Raw genomic sequence first — 27,919 nt, 5'->3', positions numbered from 1 at the left:
CATCTTGTCCTTAATAGGGGCCACACCCACCTTGTCGCGAATAACCTCATTTCTGATCCTATCTAACCTGGTGTGTCCGCACATCCATCTCAACATCTTCATCTCTGCTACCTTCATCTTCTGCACATGAGCGACCTTGACTGGCCAACACTCATCCCCATACAACATCGTTTTATGACCACCACTCTATAGAACTTACCCTTAAGTTTTGGTGGTACCTTTTTGTCATACAAAACACCGGAAGCGAGTCTCCATTTCATTCATCCTTCCCCAATACGATGTTTGACATCATCATTAATCTCCCCATCTCCTAAGTAATCGACCAAGATGCTTAAAACTTTCTCTCCTAGGGATAACCTGTGAATCCAGCCTCACATCTCCTTCCCCTCCTTGAGTCTCGCCATTGAACTTACACTTCAAGTATTCTGTCTTGGTCCTACTCAACTTGAAACCTTTAGATTCCAGGGTCTGCCTCCATACCTCTAATTGCGTGTTCACACCGTCTCAAGTCTCGTCAATCAATACAATATCATTTGCAAATAGAATTCACCGCGGCACCTCCCCTTGGATGTGGCGCGTCAGTACGTCCATTGCTAGAGCAAAAAAGGGCTAAGTACTGACCCCTGATGCAACCCTATCATAACCGGAAAATGGTCCGAGTCCCCACCCACCGTCCTCACTCGGGTCTTTACTCCATCATACATGTACTTAATCAATCTAACATAGGCAAAAGTACACCTCTAGCCTCCAAACATCTCCATAAAACCCCCCTCGGAACTTTATCGAATGTCTTTTTTAAGTCGATGAACACCATATGCAAGTCCTTCTTTCTCTCCCAATACTGCTCCATCAATCTCCTAATAAGGTGAATGACTTCTGTAGCCGAATGCCCCGGCATAAACCTAAACTGGTTCTCGGAAATAGACATCCTCCTCCTCATCCTTAGCTCAACCATTCTCTCCTAGACTTTCATAGTATGGCTAAGCAGCTTGATACCCCGATAGTTATTGCAATTTTGGATATCACCCTTGTTCTTGTATACAGAAACCATCATGCTCCACCTCCACTCTTCGGGCATCTTCTTGATTAATGAAGTTTGAACAAAAATCTTTCTCTATTTCAAGTATACAACCACAATGACTCTCATCGCTCACTTCAAATTTACAAATGCTCCTCTTATTTTCATTCTTCCACTTCTTTTAGGTCTCCTTTCATATTCATCATAGTACTACCCATAAGAGTTTCTACTAGAAATAGTCACAAGATGAACTCCATCTTTCACTCTTAGTCATAGATTTACCTCTTGGGTTATCACAACCACCAACACCTACCTTATATCTCATTGAACCTGCAAAACACATGCTTGAAAGTAAAGTAAATTGGTTAATGTAAATTAGTCCTCACAAGTCACCCCCATTTGCATATCACTCAAGAGATGATTCACTTAACCCTCGTGTTTACTCTCAAGGTTAGAAGCTTTTAAGCCACACTGTAGTAATCTTGCCACTCTTGCCTTTTTCCCCTCAAAGGGATGTTCCTTAGGCTGTTCAAGAACCACCAAGAAAATTGCTTTCTGAAAATAGGTGGAGGGTGCATGGTTTCAAAGCGTTAAGACCACTTTCGAACCGTGGGGGCGGTTTTGGCTTTAGCAGAAAGTTTTAGCTACGTGCCTTTTAGGTATAACGATTCAGTTTAACTCCAAATAACTTAAATTTGATATTTTACCTATTTCAACTACTCACAACGATCCCTAATCAGTAGAACGGATTCAAACCACTTTTGGAATACCAGATTTCTTTCCGCACATGTTCGAGAGTTCTTCAAGTGGGTTCAATAATGGTGATTCTCAATTTTAGTCAATCTTCCAAATCGTTAGGGGAGAACAATACAAGGTCAATGAAACAATACTCACTCAATTTCAATCACAAAGTAGCAATATATTTCAATTTTGGATGCAAACTTGGTCTGAAGCTACTTTAACAATGATGGATATGTTTTTGGAGTTTTTGAATTTTGAACTTTTTGTAGTTTTTGATAGTTCCAATTATAAGAATATATCCAATCATTCAATGTTTATATACCAAATAATAGCGGGGCTCCGATGAGAAATCCTTCGGCCCTCAAGAACACCTATGAAAATGATGAAAGCAATGTTAAGGATAGATGGGATAATAATACCAATTAGATGAGTGAAAAAGGAAAATCAAGTAACGGAAAACTTGATCCCTTATATTCAGCACACAATAACCTTAACCCAACATTTTCTTTTTAAATATAATTACGCCTTAGGTGGCGTCCCCCTTGTATTGAACACCAAAAAAGAAAAAAAAGAGTTTACAAATTACAACAACCTAAAAGGAAAGAGAAAATAGGAAAAGGTTTTAGCAAAAATATATCGGGACAAAATATACATGTCATCCAACATCTCCCATTATAAGAGTTCTTCAAAGCTTCAACTTGTCCAATATGTATGGGCCAAAGGCTTCTTTAGGCAGTTTAGATGGACCGAAGAAAATAGTATGTTGTCCTCTATTACTCCACTTAGCTAAGGCATGTGCTACTTGGTTTCCTTCCCTAAAATAATGTTGCACTTTGATGTTTTGCAAGTATATTATCTGTTTAATCTCTTCTATAATGGGCTGCAACTGCCAAGGCACCTTAAATGTTCCTCTCAACATTTCAATGACTATCATGGAGTTGCATTCCAGGATGAGATTAGCAAGGCCATGTGTGTGGCACCATTAACCACGATTAAGGTTGCTGAAGCTTCAGCACAATTATTACTTCCCATCTCCAATGATTTTGCAACCGCCATCACTAAATTATCTTGGTGATCTCGAATAATACCTCTAGCACCAGTAGAACCATTAGCAAGCCTGCTTCCATCAGTGTTTAGTTTTAGTTCTTGAGTAGTTGGTCTTTCCCACTTCACCATTAAGCATCTCACTGAATGAGTCATCACCATCAGCTTCTCACAAATAGCATTCCAAGGCATATTCCAGCTAACCCCATTGCAATTCTTATCAATGACCCATCTCAGATGATATTGAATCTGGAATAATATTCTACTTCCAGAAATTCTCTTAATACCATATTTAGAGGAGCACTAAGCCTTCATAACTCCCAACAAATAACCACGGGAGTTATTCTCAAAATGACGTGATGGATCCTATTTTTGGGCTTTAAAACTCCACCATTTGTTCAACATCAAAATAATATGAGTATCTTTCCAACTGACCCCCAAAGGGGCCCCAAAATATTTTCAGGTCTTAATTGCCATATTACTATTCATAAAAGTATGATGCATATTCTCTTCTTTAGGTGGTATACAACAGCAACATCTGGAGATGATGTGTGAGCGTTACTGTGTTAAAACAAAAATCAGAAAATAAAACTGTTAGAAGAATAAAGAAATCTAGAAAACAATAAAGAATCAGAAATATTCCGAGTCCTCAATTTTCTTGTGTCCTTAAGAAATTTTAACCCTCTCACACGTTGCCAAGGTAATGAATTAAATCCTCCCAGGATAAAACGGAATAAACCTTCCTGCAACAGTGGCAATACAAACTGCAGGATCCCAACGAACTCAAAGAATGGAGCAAAATCACACTTACGAATTTGAGAGAGAGAAACTGCGAATTAGGATGCAGTGTATTCAGAAAGAAAGAAGTTCTGGAGTATTTTTCGTATGTAGAAAATGGAGCCTTGCCTCAGAATTTATAGGCAATTATCAGAAGAGGTGTCTGGAAAAAGTGCCTTTTCAGAAGAATACGCTGCCTGCCGCGGTTCTGGCTCTCTAAATCTGCCTGCCGCGGTTCCACCGCGACCGCGGCAGAACCGCGGTCAGATAGGCTCTCTGAATCTTCAGCAAGATTCTGGCATATTTTCAGCAGTGACTTTCTAAAAAAATAATCTTATCGATCATTTGACAAATCCAAATCCAAATCCAAAGCCAAAGCCAAAGCCGAGCCGAGCGAGCGACGACGACGACAGCGCGAGGGTTCATTCTCTTCAACTCCTTTTAAGAGCTTTAAGAAGTGATTCTATATATAAGCACACAAATGTGGCTGTCCCTCGCCAATGAGGGACAAAGTGCAAGACAAAAGTTCACTTTTTCAAATTTTTCATTTTCACTCCATTTTATTTCCCTCCATTTCCAATTCACACTTCTTCTACTTTAAAGCCCAATGGCTTAAAGTCCAACAATCCCCCACATGAATGGGAATGGCTGTATCAAGAAAGATCATAGATGAAAGCTATGTGATTTTGCAAGTAAGGATTAATTGCATCTGGATAAGTAGGTTTCCCTTTGAACTTTCTGTAGTGAACATATGTCGGATATACTCGGTCAATCGGTAGATTTGATATCTTTGAACCGTCAAACTTTAGTGTATACCTAGACAACCATATGTCACACAACCAACCCTTAACCGTCTTTTGGTTCTTATTGTTGTGTTCGTTTTAGCCATGAACACCGCCTGGTCTCATAAGTGCATAGAGAATTGGCCTTACAGAATTCTCCTTGAAGCGGCTTACACTTCACACTTACGTAGGTGATTCCTAAACGTGTAATCCTTTAGATTGACACTATTTTATAGATACCTCATCAAACTTTGGTAATCATTAAAGAACGTGTAAAGTTCTATCCTTGTTACTGAACATTGTCTTCATCACGAGAATGGACCAAAGATTTTATTTTGACAATGTTGAACCGGTCAATCATAACTTTGTTTGGCTCCTTGAACCTAGATCTCGGAACATCCAAAATTCTAGGTAGAGTTACCGCCATGTTGACTTGTCCTCGGCCATAGTCCCATTCCCTTAGATGATTTCTCAACTCCCTTTCTAGTTAAGCCTTTTGTAAGCGGATCTGCCACATTCTCCTTTGATCTTACATAATCAATAGTGATAATTTCACTAGAAAGTAGTTGTCTAACAGTGTTATGTCTTCGTCGTATATGACGAGACTTTCCGTTGTACATAACACTCCCTGCCCGTCCTATGGCAGCCTCATTATCACAATGTATGCAAATAGGAGCCAAAGGCTTTGGCCAGAACGGAATGTCTTCTAAGAAATTTCGAAGCCATTCAGCTTCTTCACCGGCTTTATCCAAAGCTATAAACTCTGATTCCATTGTAGAACGAGCGATACATGTCTGTTTGGAAGATTTCTAAGATACTGCTCCTCCACCAACAGTAAAAATATATCTACTTGTGGACTTTGTTTCTGTTGAGCCGGTTATCTAATTTGCATCACTATATCCATCGATAACCGCAGGATATTTATTATAGTGCAAAGCGTAGTCTTGGGTATACTCCAAGTATCCCAGAACTCGTTTCATTGCCACCCAATGATGTTTGTTGGGATTACTTGTGAATCGACTAAGTTTACTTATTGCACAAGCTATATCAGGTCGTGTGTAGTTCATGATGTACATTAAGCTTCCCAACATACGAGCATACTCCAATTGAGACGTACTTTCACCTTTATTCTTTATAAGATGATGGTTTAAGTCAATTGGAGTTCTTGCACTTCTAAATTCCAAGTGTTTGAATTTTTCCAGTACCATTTTCACGTAATGTGACTGAGACAAAGCTAGACCTTGAGGAGTCCTCTGGATTTTAATTCCTAGAATTACATCGGCAACTCCTAAGTCTTTCATATCAAACTTACTAGCAAGCATACGTTTAGTAGCTTGAATGTCGGCAATGTCTTTGCTCATTATTAGCATATCATCAACATATAAGCAAACAATGACTATATGATTTGGAACGTTCTTAATGTAAACACATTTATCACATTCATTAATCTTAAAACCATTTGACAACATTGTTTGGTCAAATTTCGCATGCCATTGCTTGGGTGCTTGTTATAGTCTATAAAGGGACTTGACAAGTCTACACACCTTCTTTTCTTTTTCCGGAACCACAAACCCTTCAGGTTGGTTCATGTAAATTTCTTCCTCAAGATCACCATTTAAGAATGCTGTTTTTACATCCATTTGATGGATTTGAAGACCATACTAGGCGGCTAACGCTATTAGCATCCGAATGGATTTAATTCTTGTTACCGGCGAGTATGTGTCAAAATAGTCAAGACCTTCTCATTGTCTAAATCCTTTGACAACAAGTCTTGCCTTGTATTTGTCAATAGTACCATCGTCCTTCATTTTCTTCTTGAAAATCCATTTAGAACCCAATGTTTTGTTACCTGGAGGAAGATCAACCAATTCTCAGGTATGGTTGCTCAATATGGATTCTATTTCACTATTGACAACTTCTTTCCAATATTGTGCTTCTGAGGAAGACATTGCTTCCTTGAAGGTACGAGGCTCATTTTCTAACAGAAAAGTCAGAAAATCTGGACCGAATGAAGTAGATATCCTTTGACGTTTACTTCTTCTTGGATTTTCTTCATTAGGCATACCATCTGTTATTTCCTCCCGAGGTCGTTTTGACTTTTGGCAGGTCACTTCACTTTCCTTTTTATACGGATAAATAGTTTCAAAGAATTCAGCATTATCTGATTCTATTATCGTATTAATGTGAATCTCAGGATTTTCTGATTTATGAACCAGAAAACGATATGCCTTGCTATTGGTTACATATCCAATAAACACACAATCAACCGTTTTTGGACCTATCTTAACCCTTTTAGGTTTAGGAACTTGTACCTTAGCTAAACACCCCCACACTTTGAAGTATTTCAAGCTAGGCTTCCTTCCTTTCCACTTTTCATAAGGAATGGACTGTGTTTTACTATGAGGTACACGGTTGATTATCCGGTTAGCTGTAAGTATAGCTTCCCCCCACAAGTTTTGTGGTAAGCCAGAACTTATTAGTAATGCATTCATCATCTCCTTCAATGTTCGATTCTTCCTCTCCGCAATTCCATTAGATTGTGGAGAGTAAGGGGCAGTTGTTTGGTGAATAATGCCATTTTCCAAACAAATTTCTTCAAAAGGAGATTCATATTCGCCACCCCTATCACTTCTTATCATTTTGATCTTTTTGTTTAGTTGCGTTTCAACTTCACTCTTGTATTGCTTGAAAGCATCAATTGCCTCATCTTTACTATTAAGTAAATAAACATAGCAGTATCTCGTGCTATCGTCAATAAAAGTAATAAAATACTTTTTCCCACCGCGAGATGGTGTTGACTTCATGTCGCAAATATCTGTGTGAATTAAGTCTAAAGGACTTGAATTCCTTTCAACGGACTTATAAGGATGCTTAGCATACTTTGATTCCACACATATTTGACATTTGGAATTAATGCAATCAAATTTTGGCAATACTTCTAGATTTATCATCTTCCGCAATGTTTTGAAGTTTACGTGACCTAAACGCGAATGCCATAAAGTGTTTGACTCAAGTAAGTAAGAAGAAACATTCACTTTATTGATAGGAACTGCTATTACATTTAGCTTAAAAAGGCCCTCATTTAGGTAACCTTTTCCTACATATACATCGTTCTTACTAAGTACAACACTATTAGAAACAAAAATACATTTGAATCCATTCTTGACAAGAAGTGAGGTAGACACAAGATTCTTGCGAATTTCTGGAACATGGAGGACTTGGTTTAGAGTCACTATTTTTCCCGACGTCATCTCTTGCCAACTCCTTCAATTTTGGCCGTAGATGAATTTCCCATGAAGATTGTCTCGTCGGGTCCTGCGGGGGCATAAGAAGAAAATAACTCCTTGTTAGCACAAACATGGCGGGTGGCTCCAGAATCTATCCACCATTCTTTTGGATTTCCTACCAAGTTGCATTCAGACAACATGGCACATAAGTCCTCCATTTCATCTTTAACCATGTTAGTTTGATTCTTTTTCTTCTTAACATTCTTTGGCGCACGACAATCCACGGCCTTATGCCCAGATTTTCCACAGTTGTGGCAATTACCCTTGAACTTTTTCTTGCTTGGATAATTCTTTGGTCCAGAAGCCTTCTTCCTCTTCTTATTTTGTGGCGCCTCCTCAACAACGTTTGCCCCCATTATTGTCGAGTTTCCACGTGACTTCTTTTCAGCATTTTTGTTGTCTTCTTCTATCCTCAGACGAACAATCAAGTCTTCTAGTGTCATCTCCTTCCGCTTGTGTTTAAGATAGTTCTTAAAATCCTTCCACAACGGAGGTAACTTTTCAATGAAAGCAGCGACTTGAAAGGCCTCATTTATGACCATACCTTCAATAACAAATTCATAATTAATAATAAGATAAATCTTATTAATAAAATTATTGATTCGGGTCATACCTTCAGCAAGGAGGTCATGCACAATGACTTGTAATTCTTGGACTTGAGTTATGACTGACCTAGTGTCAATCATCTTGAAATCCAAAAACCTTGCAGCCACGAACTTCTTAACTCCGGCATCCTCAGTCTTGTACTTCTTCTCAAGCGCATTCCATAACGCTTTTGAAGTTTCCATGACACTATAGACATTGTACAAGCCATCTTCCAAACAACTCAATATGTAGTTTTTGCACAAGAAATCAGAATGTTTCCATGCTTCAGTTACAACAAGTCGTTCATCATCCGGAGTATTTTCAGCCATGACCGGAGGATCCTCCTTGATGAAATGTTGCAAACTCAACGTAGTAAGATAGAAGAGCATCTTCATTTGCTAGCGTTTGAAGTCAATACCGGAAAACTTTCCGGGTTTTTCTGCCGGTTCCATAGCATGAACAGGAGTAGAACGGCTTGACGAGGCAGCAACACTCGTAACAGTAGCACCCGTTCCCGCAACACTTCCATTAGTTTGGTTTCATTCGTCATATTTCTATAAAGTTGAAAACAATACAGAACTTGTTAAATCAGTGAAATTTTGATATCTTCAAACTGAATACCAAACCAAACATACAACACGTAACAATGGTGAAGTTTTTATATACTTCAAATCCGTACGTTTATTATTCTGGCAAAGTTTTTATGTACTTTAAACCGGACAGAAACAATTATAGGAGTAGAAAGCAACAAGGCTTTAGTCTCCAACAAAGTATATAGAAAACAGTTTAATAATCAACACAGAAACGTTAGTAATTTAAAATTCCTTAAGCTTGTGAGCGTTACTGTGTTAAAACAAAAATCAGAAAACAAAACTGTTAGAAGAATAAAGAAATCTAGAACACAATAAAGAATTAGAAATATTCCGAGTCCACAATTTTCTTGTGTGTCCTTAAGGTATTTTAACCCCCTCACACGTTGTCAAGGTAATGAATTAAATCGTCCCAGAATAAAACGGAATAAACCTTCCTGCAACAGTGGCAATACAAACTGCAGGATCCCAACGAACTCAAAGAACGGAGCAAAATCACACTTACGAATTTGAGAGAGAGAAACTGCGAATTAGGATGCAGTGTATTCAGAAAGAAAGAAGTTCTGGAGTATTTTTCGTATGTAGAAAATGGAGCCTTGCCTCAGAATTTATAGGCAATTATCAGAAGAGGTGTCTGGAAAAAGTGCCTTTTCAGAAGAATACGTTGTCTGCCACGGTTCTGCCGGGCTCTCTGAATCTGCCTGCCGCGGTTCCACCGCGACCGCAGCAGAACCGCGGTCAGATAGGCTCTCTGAATCTTCAGCAAGATTCTGGCGTATTTTCAGCAGTGACTTGTCCAAAAAATAATCTTATCGATCATTTTCCAAATTCAAAGTCGAGCCGAGCGAGCGACGACGACGACGGCGCGAGGGTTCATTCTCTTCAACTCCTTTTAAGAGCTTTAAGAAGTGATTCTATATATAAGCACACAAATGTGGTTGTCCCTCACCAATGAGGGACAAAGTGCAAGACAAAAGTTCACTTCTTCAAATTTTTCATTTTCCCTCCATTTTATTTCCCTCAATTTCCAATTCACACTTCTTCTACTTTAAATCCCAATGGCTTAAAGTCCAACATGATGTTCTGGTCAAACCTTAACCCAAGATTGAGAAGAAACGAAAGGATAATCGTTCAAATGGTTGATGCAACCAGCTAATGACAAGTAAAGGAACTTGAAAGCAATTAAATTAGCATTCATCTACAAGATTCAATCCAAGGGAGAAATACAAACTCACACGTCGAAAACTCAACAGAAGAATCTAAGAGAGGTTTAATTGTAAAGGATATAGCCACGGAGATTTTTGTTAGGTTTGTCATTATTTTCTTATCATATTCGATTTTACCTTTTCTCTCGAAGGAAAGAAAAAGAGTATCATAATTGAGTTTCACTTTTCCTAAAAGGAAAATACTACCATATTTGACAAATTATTTTTTTGGAGGAAATGGTTTGCACTTCTATAAATTGAAAATCCAACAATAGAATAGCGTCCACAATGTAGTTATTAAAATAATTTTGCTTAGTTGGAGATTATTCTCTTGATAATTTTTGTTTAAAGTAGTATTTTTCTCATACATAAGCCAATTGATCAAACCATATCACAGTATTGTGCCTCTTTTTGTATATTTTTTATCATTTAGATTTTGGTGACGTCTGTTATTTCGATTTCAACAATTTGTTCATTTATCTTCTGATGCAATTAAACATGGTACCTAGTTCAATATATCTTTCATTGTTTGCAATGTGTTTACCTCTATAAAGTCTTAATATTTACTTCAACTTCTTGGAATAATTCAGCAGCATGCAGAAGACCATTGAAAGATATCGTGAAAATACAAAAGAACCGCTAATAAGCAATAACAGCATTGAAATGGAGCACCACATGGAGGTCAGATTTCTTATGAATAATCTGGTTAACATGATTAATTGCTTCCAGGGTACTTGCTATACCATTTCAAAAGTGTGAATGAGGATGTTTGATTATGGACGTCCATTGTCTTGTGTTTAAGTCATTGTTCAAAATGAAATTATATATTGTACGATCTTTCGCTTTGTCAGTTTAGAACTAGCGCTAACTAGCACTTCAGTAATACACTGTAGCAGAGCCTAACCTAGCAATGTCAACTTCTTCCAATACTCATAATCCAACTCCCTCACCCATGAATCCTCTTTCACTTTCATCTTGTTCTCCTTCTCCTCCTACTCTAGTCAATCATGCTCATCACTTCATTTTCAAAAGTATTAATGAGGATGTTTGATTGTGGACTTCTATTGTTTTGTGTTTAAGTCATTATTCAAAATGGAAATACATTTACGATTTTTGCCTTTGGGAGTTTAGAACTAGCACTTAAACAATACATTGTAACAAGTAACGTTTCTCTCTCTAGAGAACCATCCTCTCAGCTTCAGTAGAACATGACTAGGAAGGCGAAGTTCGGAGGTGGAGGGAGCAGTAAAGTAAGTAGTTGTTGCGGAAGCCAAATGTATATAGTGTGAATAAGTCACAACTACTATACCAAAAATTATGACAACCACCAAATAATAAATAAGACAATAAAGCAACAATAAAGGGAACACCAGAATTTACGAGGTTCGGCTAATTTTGCTTACTCCTCGGACACAACCAATATTTTATTCCACTCCAAAAATACAAGTGAAATAATACTAAAGAGAGAAGATACAAATGCCTTAAACAGATGAGAAGGCAAATGAGAGGTGTGTTTAAAACCTAAACATTAAGCCTTCTTTTATAGGGGAAATTTTCCCCCAACTTTTGTTTTCCCACCGATGTGGGACAAACATTTTGTCAAATTCAACAAATCTCCACCTTGGCAAAATTCCACATCTTCAATTTTCTCTCAATAACAAATTTTGGTTGTGTCTTCATCTTCAATCTTCAGTGTTCAACAATGTTGATCAAATCCAAACAATGTTGAAACTTGATCGCAGTCACCACCTTTGTCAGCATATCAGCAGGATTCTCCGTAGTATGAATTTTCTTCACTGTGACTCCACCTTCTTCTATGATTTCTCGTACAAAATGATACCGAACATCAATGTGCTTCGTCCTTGCATGATAAACTTGGTTCTTCGCTAATTGAATAGCACTTTGACTATCACAAAAAATTGTGATACCTTTTTGTTCAACACCAAGCTCCTTTAGCAATCCTTGAAGCCAAATTGCCTCCTTCACAGCCTCTGTAATAGCCATATACTCTGCCTCTGTTGTAGACAAAGCAACTGTTGACTGCAAAGTAGACTTCCAACTAACTGGTGCCTTTGCAAAAGTAAACACATAACCAGTAGTTGATCTTCGTTTGTCCAGATCACCCGCAAAATCTGAGTCACAATATCCAACTACAGACTGATTGTCTTCCTGCTCAAAAACTAACCCGACATCTACAGTATTATGAATATACCGTAGAATCCACTTCACAGCTTGCCAATGCTCCTTCCCTGGATTGTGCATATATCTGCTAATAACTCCAACAGCTTGTGAAATGTCAGGCCTTGTGCAAACCATTGCATACATCAAGCTACCAACAGCATTTGCGTATGGTACCTTTGACATATACTTTCGTTCAACTTCATCCATTGGCGACATAGTAGTACTTAGCTTAAAATGGGAAGCAAGTGGAGTACTAACTGGCTTAGTCTTGTCATCTATGCCAAAACGTTGAAGTACTCTCTTCAAATATTCCTTTTGAGATAAACAGAGTTTCTTTGAACGTCTATCTCTAATTATCTCCATGCCAAGAATTTTCTTTGCCTCACCCAAATCCTTCATCTCGAACTCCTTCTTCAGTTGAATCTTCAACTTATCAATTTCTTCCAAATTCTTGGAAGCTATCAACATATCATCAACATATAGGAGAAGATATACAAAGGAACCATCTTTAAGCTTGTGCAAATACACACAATGATCGTATTTGCTTCTCTTGTACCCTTGCCGCAACATAAACTCATCAAATCGCTTGTACCATTGTCTAGAAGATTGTTTCAATCCGTACAACGATTTTTCAAGTTTGCACACCATATTTTCTTTTCCAGCAACTTTGAATCCTTCTGGCTGAGTCATGTAGATTTCCTCCTCCAAGTTTCCATGTAAAAACGCAGTTTTTACATCCATCTGAACTAGTTCCAAATCCAATTGTGCTACTAAAGCCAACATAATTCTAATGGAGGAATGTTTTACAACTGGAGAAAACACTTCATTGTAATCAATTCCCTCCTTTTGAGCATATCCTTTGGCCACCAATCTTGCTTTGTAGCGAACATCTAATTGGTTAAGAAATCCTTCTTTCTTTGCAAATACCCATTTGCACCCAATTGCTTTCTTTCCCTTCGGGAAATTGGCCAATCTCCATGTATGATTATGATGAAGGGACTGTATTTCATCATTCATGGCAATCCTCTACTTATCTTCTTCTGAACTTTGGACAACGTCTTTATAAGTAGTAGGAACATCATCAGCTACAATTGAGGTTGCACAAGCAACCGTCTTTATGAGACGAACAGGTTTCGTTATTGTTATTTTTGGCCTGCTGGTTGCTATTGATTCAAGTTGTTGTTGAGGTTCCTGAGTTGGAATCTCCTCTACTGGCTCTCCTTCTAGAGGATAATCTTCATTTGTTTCCTCCTCTGCTTCTTGTGTAGGAAAAATAAATTTTCCCTCAAACTCCACCTGCTTAGAAGCACCTTCATTTTGTTTGGTATCTTCTGTTACCTTATTTACCATAGCAGATTCATCAAAGGTAACATCCCTGCTGAATATTACTTTCTTTGTCATAGGACACCATAAGCGATATCCTTTGACTCCAGAAGTAATTCCCATAAAAATAGCCTTCTTTGCCCTTGGATCCAATTTTGACTCTGTCACATGATAATATGCAGTTGAGCCAAACACGTGCAAAGAGTCATAATCTACAGCAGGCTTTCCATACCATTTTTCAAATGGTGTCTTGCCATCAATAGCAGCAGATGGTAAGCGATTAATGAGGTGGCATGCATATGTAACTGCCTCAGCCCAAAATTCTTTGCCCAAGCCAGCATTGGACAACATACACCGTACCTTCTCCAGCAAGGTCCGGTTCATTCGTTCTGCCACTCCATTCTGTTGTGGTGTATGTCTAACAGTGAAGTGTCGGACGATGCCATCATTTTCACAGACCTTATTGAAATGATCATTTTTGTATTCACCTCTATTGTCTGTGCGAATACACTTGATCCTCTTGCCTGTTTGATTCTCCACCATCGTCTTCCATTTGAGAAAAATTCCCAACACTTCATCTTTGCTCTTCATTGTATACACCCATACTCTTCGGGAAAAATCATCAACAAAGGTTACAAAATAGTGCTTCCCACCCAATGAAGGTGTTTTGGAAGGACCCCAAACATCAGAGTGTACATAATCCAAAATGCCTTTAGTATTATGGATCGCTGTACCAAATTTAACCCTTGTCTGTTTCCCTTTAACACAATGCTCACAAAACTCCAAGTTGCAAGCCTTTACTCCTTTTAACAATCCTTGATCTGATAGAGTTTTCAAGGATTTTCCTCCAGCATGTCCCAAGCGCATGTGCCATAGCTTGGTTGCTTCTGCCTCTTTGTTGTCACTGGATGTCACTGTCGCTGTCCCAATAACTGTACTGACATGATAGCGGTACATATTATTATTCTTCCTATTAGCCTTCATTACCACTAGTGCACCGGAGCATACTCTCATCACTCCATTTTCTGCAATGATTTTGAACCCTTTTGATTCAAGGGCTCCCACAGAGATGATATTCTTCTTCAAATCTGGTACATATCGAACATCTGTTAATGTTCTGATCATTCCATCGTGGTTCCTTAATCGTATTGAACCAATCCCATATGAGGTAAGAAGGCTGTTATCCGCTGTGTGAATAATTCCATATTCTCCTTCTTGAAAATCCACGAACCAGTCCCTGTTGGGACACATATGATAGCTACAAGCCGAGTCCATCAACCATATGTCTGATGATGTTGATGACTCTGTTGTAACTAATGAGAAGTCTGAATCATCACAATCAGCTACATTTGAATCCATAATGGCCTTTCCATTATTATATTTGGCCTTATTCTTCAACTTCGGACAGTCTTTCTTCCAGTGCCCTTTTTCTCGACAAAAGGCACATTCATCTTTGCTGGGTCTGGATCTTGACTTGGATCTTCCCTTCTTTGTCCTCGTTTGATTTTGAGGACGACCCCTCACAAATAGTGCTTCTCCTTCTCCGCCCTTCTGTTTTTCTCGCTTTCTTTGTTCATAGCTGTACAAAGCTGAACAAACTTCTCTGAGAGAAACTTCGTCATTTCCATGGAGTAGAGTAGTTTCAAGGTGCTCGTACTCATCAGGAAGTGACGCCAACAACATCAAGGCCAAGTCACCATCATCATAAGTTGTATCCATATTTTGCAAATCTGTGACCAACTTATTGAAACTGGTGATATGTTCATTCATCGTGGTACCAGGAACATAGGTGAAGTGAAACAGTCTCTTCTTCATGTACAATTTATTTTGACTGTTTTTCTTCAAAAATTTATCCTCCAGTGCTTTCCATAATTTACTTGCAGAAGTTTCCTTTGTGTATGAATATTTCTGCTCTCTAGCAAGGTAGGATCGAATGGTACCGCAAGCAACACGGTTGATAATTCTCCAATCTTCTTCTCCAATAACATCTGGTTTCTTTTCTTCAATGGCCAGATCTAGCCCTTGTTGAAAAAGGACATCTAGAACCTCGCCTTGCCACATCCCAAAATGTCCGGACCCGTCAAATATTTCTACCGCAAATTTCGCATTTGACACAATTCTTGTCATAAGCGAAGATGCCAATGATGACGTATTGTTGACACTTGATGTAGATTCTTCTTGTTTATTGTCTCCCATATTTGACACAAATATTATTTAATAGCTGACGACACAAATCAAGATTATTTCCTTTCTGATGTAGAAGATCAGACTAAGCTGCAACCACAGAGCATACTCAGACAGAACCTTGACTCAGTTACCAAGATAAATCTTTTCTGATGTGGAAGATCAGACTATGCTGCAACCACAGAGCATACTTAGACAGTACCTTGGCTCTGATACCAATTGTTGCGGAAGCCAAATGTATATAGTGTGAATAAGTCACAACTACTATACCAAAAATTATGACAACCACCAAATAATAAATAAGACAATAAAGCAACAATAAAGGGAACACCATAATTTACGAGGTTCGGCTAATTTAGCTTACTCCTCGGACACAACCAATATTTTATTCCACTCCAAAAATACAAGTGAAATAATACTAAAGAGAGAAGATAAAAATGCCTTAAACAGATGAGAAGACAAATGAGAGGTGTGTTTAAAACCTAAACATTAAGCCTTCTTTTATAGGGGAAATTTCCCCCCAACTTTTGTTTTCCCACCGATGTGGGACAAACATTTTGTCAAATTCAATAGTAGTAACATCGAAATTGGGCAGAAGCAAGGACCAAATTCAAGTGATGTGAATAAATTTAGGAATATTAATGTAATGCAAGGGATTTTCCCGTTGGATCTTAGCCAACGGCCGGTGATGGAATCAAACCCATCTGAGGCAGCTAATACGTCTGGAAGCAGCGGTAAAGGGAGGAAATCTGGGGCCGACATGGTCGAAGAAGCAGACGTAAGGGAACAAAACAATGGGTAATTGTAACCCTAAGGAGAACTCAGGTCTGAAGGGGTCATGGACCGAGGTGGTAGGGCAAAACCCCCATCAAATAGGGTTTTAACTTAGCAATGGAGCAGAATACGGGAAACAACATCAAATTACAATGGATGGCATTAATGATGAAATTGACTATTGGAAATCAGCCGTAATATGTTATGGCATGGGGTCAAACCCCCCATAATCGGTTATGGAAGGTTACTTCAAAAGTATATGGGAGGATTCTGGAAATAGACTCTTACAGAAATACTGGGTAAGAGTGCGTATGATAGACCCTTGTGGTCCGACCCTTCCCCGGACCCCGCACATAGCAGGAGCTTAGTGCAACGGACTGCCCTTTTTTCAATCGAAGAGTTTTCATGGTGAGATTCCACACGATTGAGAACAGAACAAAATATGTAGAAGAAGGCATTAAGATTTTTGATAAGAAGCCAATTGTGGTGAAACCATGGAGACCAGACATCGAGTTCAACAAACAGGTGACTGATGAAAGACTTATGTGGGTTCAATTAATTGGATTGGATATTAAGTATCGGGACAAACATTATTAACAAAAATAGCAGAAATGATAAGGAAACCATTAAAAGCCGATAGAGCTACGACTGAGAAAGAGAGGCTGCAATATGCTAGAGTGCTAATATAAGTATCACTACAGCAGGAATATCCTAATAAAATCCTGTTTGAGTATGGGTGAAGAAAGATCATTGAACAACAAGTCTCATATGAATGGAAGCCAGTATTTTGCTCTAAGTTTGGGAGCTTTGGGCATGAATTGAAGGAGTGCAGGAAGCAGGTAAGAGAAGAGACGACACATAAAACTGATGATGAAATGAGGAAAAGAGAGGGGAAGGAACCGGTGAACCAGCCAATAAGAATGGAGGAGCGGCAAGTGGCAAGGGCACATCAAGGCCAAAACAAGGTGATGCACAACAGGAAAAACCTAAGGATACTTAGACCTTGACCATAGCAGGAGACAATATGAATGTACATACTCAACAAGGTCAGACCACTGGTAGAGACAACATGATAGTACATCCTCAACAGGTCAAATACATATGCAGCTTTAGCAGGAGGGGACAATGGGATAAGTGCAAAGGAAGCAGGAAAGGGCATGACTTATTGTAACCAGGAAGGAATAAACAGTTGAGGAAGCACAGAAGGGATGGATGGGGGATCGATCCCCTCCCTCCTTATGGATAGCTTTGGTTTCTGGAATTCTAGGGGCCTAAATAAAATAGCCAAACAACATGAAATGAACATGTTCATGCACAAACAGAAGGTTTGATTATTTGGGCTCCTGGAAAATAATTAAGAGGGCTAAGGCAATTAAGGCCTCTCTTATTCTTTGCGCAAGGTGTCCTTATTGTTGGGATAAAAAATAATATATATCCCGCCTAGGAATAATATTTACGGTAAATAACAATGACACAAAAGAGTAACAACGACACCAAATATTTTAACGGGGTAAATTACAATACCCGAGCGGAGCAATATAATACCACTATAATATTACAACTTGGTAGTGTCAAGAGACTACTACAACTTCGAAAGAAGTAACACTCTTTATTTTAAACACCTCACTACAATATTATTCACACTCACTATTTATCTTACAGACTATAATCTGTGGATTACTCTCTCTAACTCTTTGTTGCTTCTCTCGATTTGGTGTGTCTGAATTGAGAGAATGAGGCTGCTATTTATAGCCATCATTGCTGCCCAAGAAACCAATCAGATAAATTGGTTCATTGCAATTTGCAATTGCAAACCACTGGCGCCCACAGTTTTATTTTTCTCCCCGTCAATCACTCCTCTTTATTTTTCTTTTATTCAATATAGTAGGTGAGGTATGGACCCCACAACTCTCTCCCTTAATTTTGATTTTTCTTCTTCAGTCCAAGTCTTGTTCTCAATCTCTGAAAATCTTCAAACTTGAGAGGCTTTGTAAAAATGTCTGCAACTTGATCATCAGACTTCACATATTTGAGCTCGACTTCCTTCTTGGCAATGCACTCTCTGATGAAATGATACCTTGTATCTATATGCTTGCTTCGATCGTGATACACCAGATTCTTGGTAAGTGCCTGTGCAGATTTATTATCAATACAAATCTCTGTAGCCTCAATTTATGGCAAATTGAGCTCCTTCAATAATCTTCTTAGACAAATAGCATGACAGGTACATGATGTTGCTGCTATATATTCCGCTTCACAAGTCGAGAGAGTAACTATGGACTGTTTCTTTGAACTCCAAGAAATAACAGAATCACCCAAGAAAAATACAAAACCAGTTGTACTTTTTCTATAATCAATATCTCCCGCATAATCACTATCACAATATCCCACAAGGTTGAAATCATTAAAAGAAGAATAAAATAACCCAAAGTCAATCGTACCTTTTAGGTAACGAAGAATTCTTCTAGTGACTTTCAAATGAGTGGAGGTAAGAGCTTCGATGAAGCGGCTTACTACTCCAACTGCAAAGAGTATATCTGGTCTGGTACAAGTCAAGTACCTCAAACTTCCCACAAGACTTTTGAAAAATATGGGGTCCATTTTTTCTCCTTCATCAAACTTGGACATTTTTGTCCCACTCTCCATCAGCGTGTTCATGGGGTTGCAATCTAGCATGTTGAACTTCTTCAATATATCTTTTGTATAGCTTTTCTGAGAGATAAAAATTCCATCCTCCATCTGCTTCACTTCTAGGCCCAAGTAGTATGACATGAGCCCTACGTTCGTCATCTCGAACTCACGAGACATATCTTTCCTAAAAGCTTCACACAAACTTGGGTTATTACCCATGAAAATAATATCATCAACATAAAGACAAACAAGCAAGATATCTTCATTATTATGAACTTTAAGGTAAAGAGCATATTTATGGAGACAAAGAGTAAACACATTGTCTTGAAAATACTTGTCGATGCAACTATTCCATGCTCGCGGGGCTTGCTTCAATCCATATAAAGCTTTGTTCAACTTCAACACTTTATCTTCATGTTTTTGACCACGAAACCCAATGGTTGTTCAACATAGAATTCTTCTTCAAGATAGCCATTCAAGAAGGCTGACTTGACATCTAGTTGATAGATCTTCCACTTCATTTACACCGCTAAAGAGATCACCAACGAATCATCTCCATGCGGGCAATAAGTGCATAGACTTCTTCATAGTCAATGCCTTGCCTTTGCTTGTAGCCTTTAGCCACAAGTCGTGCCTTGTATCTCTCCACATCTCCATCAGCATTCTTCTTTGTCGTGTATACCCATTTCATTCCAATTGCTCGATGACCCTTAGGAAGAGTTGTTAACTTCAAAGTGTTGTTCTTCTCTATTGACTCAATCTCTTCATTCATGGCTTGTCTCCACTTTTTGTTTGTAACAGCTTCATCAAAGTTCATTAGTTCACTGTCAGCAAAGAGACAACATAAAAAATCAAAATTAGTAACTTCTTCTGTGTCCTCATAGAGCTCTTGAATACTCCTTGTCGCGGCTGTTCATTTGAACTTTCTTAAGAAGAGGGAGATGCAACATTGGTTGGAGAAGGAGGTGGTGTTATATCCTGCACAGGTTCCACGGTCTCTGGTTCTTCTTCATCACCAAACTATGGAAGAAAATCATATGAAGTTTTTTCTTGAGCTTCCCAATCCCATGCCAATTCTTCATCAAATTCAATATCGCGACTTACCACCACCTTGACATTGCTTGGGTTGTATAATTTGTAGCCTTTTGAACTCGTATCATAGCCAACAAATACATGCTTGACACTTCGATCGTCAAGCTTTTCTCTCCCTTGATGTGGCGCATGAGCATAGGCTATACTCCCAAAGATTCTCAAGCTGACACTTGGTTTTCTTCCACTCCATGCTTCTTGAGGGGTTTGATCTCTAACATTTCTTTGTTGGAGACCTGTTGTTCAAATACACTGCACAATAAACAGCTTCAGCTCAAAATTCCTTGGGCATACTTTTCGCTTTCAACATACGTCTAGCCATGTTAAGAATCGTTCGATTCTTTCTCTCTACAACACCATTTTGTTGGGGTGAATAAGGTACCGTTAGAGGGCGACGAATTTCATGAGATTGACAGAAGTCATTAAATTCGTTTGAAGTGCATTCGCCTCCTCTATCGGATCTCAGAGCTTTAATTTCATAGCCACTTTCTTTCTCCACAAGTACTTTGAAAATTTTTAAAAGCAGCAAAAGCTTCAGATTTTTGGTGCAAGAAATAAACCTAAGTCTTTCTACTAAATTCATCAATAAAAAGCAGAAAGTATTTACTTTTACCAAAAGAAGGTAGATTGATTGGTCCACACACAACAGTGTGAACAAGCTGGAGCGGCTTGGTTGATCTTGACATAGCCTCCTTTGGAAAACTCCTCGCATGTTTTCCAAGACGACAAGATTCACACAATTGATTGGGATGGTTGATTGATAGTATCCCATGCACCATGTTCTTTTCTCCCATTGATTTGAGTGCTTCAAAATTCAAGTGCCCAAATCGCATGTGCCAACACCATGATTCATCTTGCACATTAGCCTTCAAACACTTTGCATCAATTATTTTAAGATTCAGAGAAAATAATCTATTCTTTGTCATATGCACTTTAGCAATTAGAATTCCACTTGAATCTCTAAGCCAAAGATGCATATTTTTCATGTGGATATCATATTCCTTTTCAAGAAGTTGGCCCAAACTCAAAATATTACTTTTTAATTTTGGTACATAATAAACATCTTGAATTAGCTTGTGACTACCATCTTTACAGGAGATCAGAATTGTACCTATCCCTTCGATTTGAATATTTGAGGTATCTCCAAAAGAAACATTACCTCTCACCGTTTTATTGATCTCCACAAACTTTTCTTTGCATCCACACATATGATTGCTTGCTCCAATGTCCAAATACAACGAGCTGCAATCATCCCTGTCTTCTTCCTTGAGTGCTATCAACAACGTTGACTCAACTTCTTCTTTCTTGTCGTCAACAAGGTTAGCTTTTTTCTTAACATTGCTACGACATTCCCAAGAGTAATGACCAAATTTATGACAATTATAACACTTAATTTTTGATTTGTTATACCTTTGTCCATTATTTTCTTGGTAGTAGCCACGCCCTCTTCCTCCTCTTTGTCCACGACCACGACCTCTGAATATTTGGTGGATTTTAGCTTCATTGTTGAAGTTGTTACTGTTACTTCTTCCTCGTCCATGACCGCCACGGCCTCGTCCCCGTACATTCCCTCGATAGCTCTTTTCACCTCCATAATCCTTGAAGGATGCCTGAGTTTTAAGAAGTTTCTCTAGTGGCACTTCTTGTCTCCTTTTGATTTTTTCTTCGCGGGCTTGTAAAGAACCCTCCAATTGCTCCACCATCATTGAGTCTAAATCTTTAGACTCTTCAATAGCACACACCACAAAATCAAATTTAGGTGTTAAAGTGCGAAGGATCTGTTCTACCACACGGACATCTTCTATGTCCTCCCCGTATCGTCTCAATTGATTTATAACAGCCTTCACTTTTGAACAATAATCCGAAACGCATTCAGATTCTTTCATTTTTAAAACTTCAAAATCAGCCCTTAGAGTTTGAAGTTTTACCTTCCTCACCTTGTCAACTCCTTGAAGAGAATTTTGTAAAATCTCCTAAGCTTCCTTTGAGGTGGTAGCATTTGCCACCTTCTCAAACATGGCATCATCCAAACGTTAGTGGATGAGCATGAAGGCTTGTTGATCCTTCTTCTTTGTCTTTGCCAAGACCTCTTTTTCATTTTGAGGCAGAGCTTCCTCATTATCGGGTTTTGCATACCCTCTATCTACCCTTTCCCACACATCCTGGGAGCCAAGATTGGCTTTCATACGTAGACACCATTTCTCATAATTATCTTTTGTCAGACGGGGGTACTAAAAAGACAGCGGACTATTATTCGTCATGGCTCTGATACCACGTTGTTGGGATAAAAAATAATATATATCCCGCCCAGGAATAATATTCACGGTAAATAACAATGACATAAGAGAGTAACAACAACACCAAATATTTTAACGGGGTAAATTACAATACCTGAGCGGAACAATATAATACCACTATAATATTACAACTTGGTAGTGTCATGAGACTACTACAACTTCGAAAGAAGTAACACTCTTTATTTTAAACACCTCACTACAATATTACTCCCACTCACTATTTATCTCACATACTACAATCTGTGGATTACTCTCTCTAAATCTCTGTTGATTCTTTCGATTTGGTATGTTTGAATTGAGAGAATGAGGCTGCTATTTATAGCTATCATTGCTGCCCAAGAAACCAATTAGATAAATTAGTTCATTGCAATTAGCAATTGCAAACCATTGGCACCCACTGTTTTGTTTTTCTCCCCGTCAATCACTCCTTTTTCTTTTTCTTTTATTCAATGTAGTAGGTGAAGTATGGACCTCACACTTATGTTATCAATCATTCATCCCATCCAGCACGAAGGGTGTGGCTATTGTGGAAACCTTAATTATTTGTAGCGAATGGTAACTGAGCAACTAATTCATAGTGAGATTATTCATTTAAGAACAAGGAAGAAATTCAACATCGCAATGGTGTGTGGATATAATGATCACGCATTGAGAAAGACATTGTGGAGAGACATTGAACTGTTAGCTGGACAAATGCAAGGTGCTTGGGTTGTGATGGGAAATTTCAACTCTCTACTACATCAAGAGGACAAAGTAGGAAGAATTGCCGAAATCAGAGACTTTAGAAACCTTGTGGCCTACTGTAGGGGTATCAATGGTTCGGTTCGGTCAACTATTTTATAAAATTTATACCATACCCTTTTTTCGGTTATTCTATTATGTATAACCAAAATTAAACTTTTCGAAACCATCCCAATCACGTCGGTTTCTCTTCGGTATCAGTACGGTTCGATTATTTTTTGGTATTTCTTTTAATGTCATGTAAAATTCACTAGTAGACGTAGAATGCAGTAGCATATGTTCTTTTATATGACCTAGCAAAAGTCTATAGATATTTTTACCGTTTAAAGGGTGATGAATTAAAAAAACATGAAAGATAACTAGAGTATAGATCCATCAACTATTCTACAGCAACATAAAAGCATCCAAGTAAAAGCAAAGAAAATATCAATCACACGAGTGGAAAGATATTAACCAAGTTGGGACCCAAGAATAAAGTCAATAGAAGATTAAATATTCAAAAAGATAAATCTAAATTATATGAAAGGAAACATATTCAATACTAATCATAATTGCTAGAATACTTTGTGTCTTGCTAATACAAATACTTGAAATAACTTAGTTTAAGTAGAAGTAGCATAATAGGTTTTAGGAATAGGTATTTTGAGTTTAATTACTTGTTGGCTTGTAATAGTTTTCATAATTCCAAGACCCAAAGAAAAATTTAATGCTTTATTATATTTAAACTTACTATATAAATATATTTTTCACATATAAAATTTATTTTGTACGGTTCGGTATTTTTTCGGTTTATTTTTATAAAATAAAAAACCTACCCTAATTATCGGTACAGTTATAGATTTATATAAAAATCTACGGGTTTTTTGAAAGAAACCTAAAAATCGGTTCGGTTTGGTGCAGTTCGGTCGGTTTAGTCGGTTTTCAAATATCCATTGACACCCCTAGACTACTGTGACTTATTTGATATGAAGTCTTCTGATAAAAATGGAATAACAAGCAACAGGGTCTCGATAGAGTAATAAGTAGAATCGACAAGGTATTGATAAAAAAGATTGATTTTGTAGCCATCCTGCTTCTGACGTGCATATATGCAAGAGGGACTGTTTGATCATTACAACAACAATAACTACCCAGTAAAATCCTACATAGTGGGGTCTGGGGAGGTAATATGTACGCAGACCTTACCCTTGTCTCGATAGGGCAGAGAGGTTGTTTCCGATAGACCCTCGGCTCAGAAAGACGGAAATAACAAACAAGAAAAGAGAATTCATTAGTAACTCCAGTAGAAACCATAATAGTAACAGAAGCATAAAAACCAAAAGATGAATGACATGCACTAACAGTAACCAGGGTCTAAGGCCTGGGGCTAAGATAAACAGCAAGAATAGTGTGGGTTCAACATAAACTGCAAGTCATCTAAGGTCAACCCTAATCCAACCCCGCCTCACCCCCGGTATGAAGTAAGGAAAGCTCTACAACCCCTATCGTACAACCCTAATGCTTGATCTCCAGGCCTTCCTATCAAGGGCCATGTCCTCGGAAATCTGCAGTCGTACCATGTCCTGCCTGATCACTTCTCCCCAATACTTCTTAGGTCTCGCTCTACCTCTTCTCGTACCCACCACGGCCAACCGCTCACACCTCCTCACTGGTGCATCAAGGCTTCTCCTCTGCACGTGCCCAAACCATCTGAGCCTCGCTTCCCGTATCTTGTCATCCATAGGGGCGACACCCACCTTCTTCCTAATATCTTCATTCCTAATCTTGTGTATCCTAGTGTGCCCATACATCCACCTCAGCATCCGCATCTCTGCTACTTTCATCCTCTGGATATGAGAGTTCTTAACCGGCCAACACTCTGCCCCATACAACATGGCCGGTCTAACCACAACTCTATAAAACTTACCTTTGAGTATCGGTGGCACTTTCTTGTCACACAAGACTCCAGATGCAAGCCTCCATTTCATCCAGCCCGCCCCTATGCGGTGAGTGACGTCCTCGTCGATCTCTCCGTCTCCCTGAATGATCGACCCAAGGTACTTGAAGCTATCTCTCTTGGGGATGACCTGTGACCCAAGCCTCACGTCCCCGCCTACTTCCCTCGACTCAACGCTAAACTTGCACTCTAGGTACTCTGCCTTAGACCTGCTCAATTTGAAACCCTTAGACTCAAGAGTCTGTCTCCAAACCTCCAATACTATAACATGTGGAGTCTAGTTGAGGACTTCAAGACAAGGGTGAGTGAAAGCTGGTCTAAACACATATATGGGACAAAAATGTACAAGCTGGTAGGGAAGATAAACAGACTAAAGAGAATATTCATGAAGTTAAACAAAGATACAGAAGCAGAAAAGCAAGCAGATAAAGCAATGCAGAATCCATGGGTCTGTCAGGCAGCAGGATCCTAGAAATGAGAAGCTGATAAATTAGGAGGTCATGCCGACAAAACAATGTATCTATTGGAAGAAGGCTAGAGATGAATTCCTAAAGCAAACAAGTAAAGTGCAATGGTTAAAATATGGAGACCAGAATACCAAATTCTTCCACAACATGATAAAGGCAAGAAGAACAATAAATATAGTTTTTACAGCGAAGAATATACATGGAACAACAGTGACCTCAACAAAGGAAGTAGCAGAAGCATTTTAGGAATTCTACAAAGCATTGCTGGGGACTGCACAATACAAAAGGGTGCATGTGGCCAGTAACATAATTAAAGCAGGAAAGGTGATAACAGCTTATCAAAGAAACATGTTAGAAACATAATTCTCAAGTGACGAGGTCAAGAAAGCTTTATGGGATATTCCAAGAGATAAAGCACCAGGACCAGATGGTTATGCGAGTCAATTTTTTAAAGATAGTTGGGACATAGTTGGGAAGGATGTAACATGTGAAGTGTTGGAGTTCTTTCAAGAAGGAAGAATGCTCTTCGCCTAAAATAGTACACTGATCACACTCATACCAAAAGGAAGTATTGCGACAACAATTGGAGACTATAGACCCATTGCATGCTGCAATACAATCTAAACTATCTCCAAAATGTTGTGCAATAGACTGAAGACGGTTCTGCCCAGCATTATTTCACCCAATCAAAGTGCGTTTATGGCTGGAAGAACAATTAAGCAGAATATATTGGTGTGCCAAGACTTGGTAAGGTAAGAAAGAACTTCATCAAAATTTGTTTGATCAAGATCGACTTAAAGAAAGCCTATGACTCAGTGGAATAGGAATTTGTTGAAGAAATGCTCTATGCAATGAATTTTCCTAGGAAATTCATAATGTGATAATGGCATGCATCCACACTCCCGTATAATATTGCGTTGAATGGAGGAACATATGACAATATTAATGGGAGGAGAGGACTTAGGCAAAGTGACCCAATTTTACAACTCCTACTTATGGTGTGCATGGAATACTTCACCAGAATTATAGCCTATTTAGCAAAACATGAGGGGTTTGCATATCATACAAGAAGTAAAGGGATGAAGTTAAACCACTTATGCTTTGGTGATGATGTTTTAATATTTTGTAAAGGAGAATTTCATGCTGTGCTATTAATGCTTAGAGGGTTTGAGAATTTTTCAAAGGCATCAGGTCTAACAGTAAATGTAAGCAAGTCCAATGTATATTGTGCAAACATGAATGTGCTAGAGATAGCAAATTTATGTGAGTTAACAGGTTATCAAAGAGGTGCATTACCATTCATATACCTGGGGTGCCTGTATCATCAAAGAAGTTGAATGATGTGGATTGTGAAATGTTAATGAACAAGTTGCTGATTAAAATCAAAGGGTAGCGGTTGAGGAACCAATACTATGCAAGGAAAGTGCAGCTTATAAATGCAGTACTAATGCACCTTCACACCTATTGTGCGTCTATCTTCATGCTACCAAAGAAGACAATGGAGCATTATTAGCATATGCAGGAACTATCTGTGGGATGCGAAAGCAATAAGTAGTAGGGCCCCACTAGTGGCATGGGACATAGTATGTAGACCAAAAAGAGAGGGAGGACTTGTCATCTCAGAATGCATAACCTGGAATGATGCAGCTCTAGCCAAGTATCTGTGGAATATAGCCAAAAAGAGTGATACATTATGGGTTCAATGGGTAAACCATATATACTTAAAAGATGCAAAATGGTGGCAATATCAACCTCCTCAGGACTGCGCTTGGCACTTGAAGAAAATATGTACAATCAAGAATAATTATTCTCCTGGTTTTATACAGAAAGGGTGGCTACAGGAAAGAAACAAATATACAGTAAAGAAAGGATATAAATAGAGTCGAGGGAAGGTAGAACAATGGCCTTATGAAAGATGGGTATGGAACAAGAATAACCTACCAAAACACAACTTTATATGCTGGCTAGATAGAACATGCTTACTTGGTGGTGCAGATGATGAATCCTTGCAACAACTTTATACAACTTTGGATAGACTAAACAAATATGGTATAAGACAAGATAGAACATGCTTACTTGGTGGTGCAGATGATAAATCCTTGCAACCACTATTCTTTAACTGTCAATCCTCCAGAAAATGTATTGAAGCAATGCTTAACTAGCTGGGTATTCGACTCAGATAGCTTGATCTACAGGGGATCTGGAAAAGACTGAGCAGAGTAATTAAAGAGAAACTATGTACAGCTTTTGTGATAACAATAATGGCA

At 38.5% G+C, this 27,919-nt stretch overlaps 1 protein-coding gene across 6 annotated transcripts in view; it reads left to right on the top strand.

Moving 5' to 3' along the window:
• LOC104239900 (MADS-box protein AGL42-like) overlaps positions 1–27,919 on the top strand; it is a 55,497-nt gene that overhangs the window by 25,012 nt on the left and 2,566 nt on the right. For 3 of the 6 annotated variants that reach the window (XM_070174535.1, XM_070174534.1, XM_070174537.1), the window contains one exon: positions 10,620–10,710. In XM_070174535.1, the coding sequence (XP_070030636.1) occupies positions 10,620–10,710 (91 nt within the window). The remainder of the gene's footprint in view (positions 1–10,619; positions 10,711–27,919) is intronic. The other 3 variants (XM_070174536.1, XM_070174539.1, XM_070174538.1) reach the window with 1 other exon arrangement.

The sequence above is a fragment of the Nicotiana sylvestris genome, chromosome 5, assembly GCF_000393655.2.
Source record: "Nicotiana sylvestris chromosome 5, ASM39365v2, whole genome shotgun sequence".
Classification (NCBI taxonomy): Eukaryota; Viridiplantae; Streptophyta; class Magnoliopsida; order Solanales; family Solanaceae; genus Nicotiana; species Nicotiana sylvestris.
This window is presented reverse-complemented; position numbering and strand designations above follow the sequence as displayed.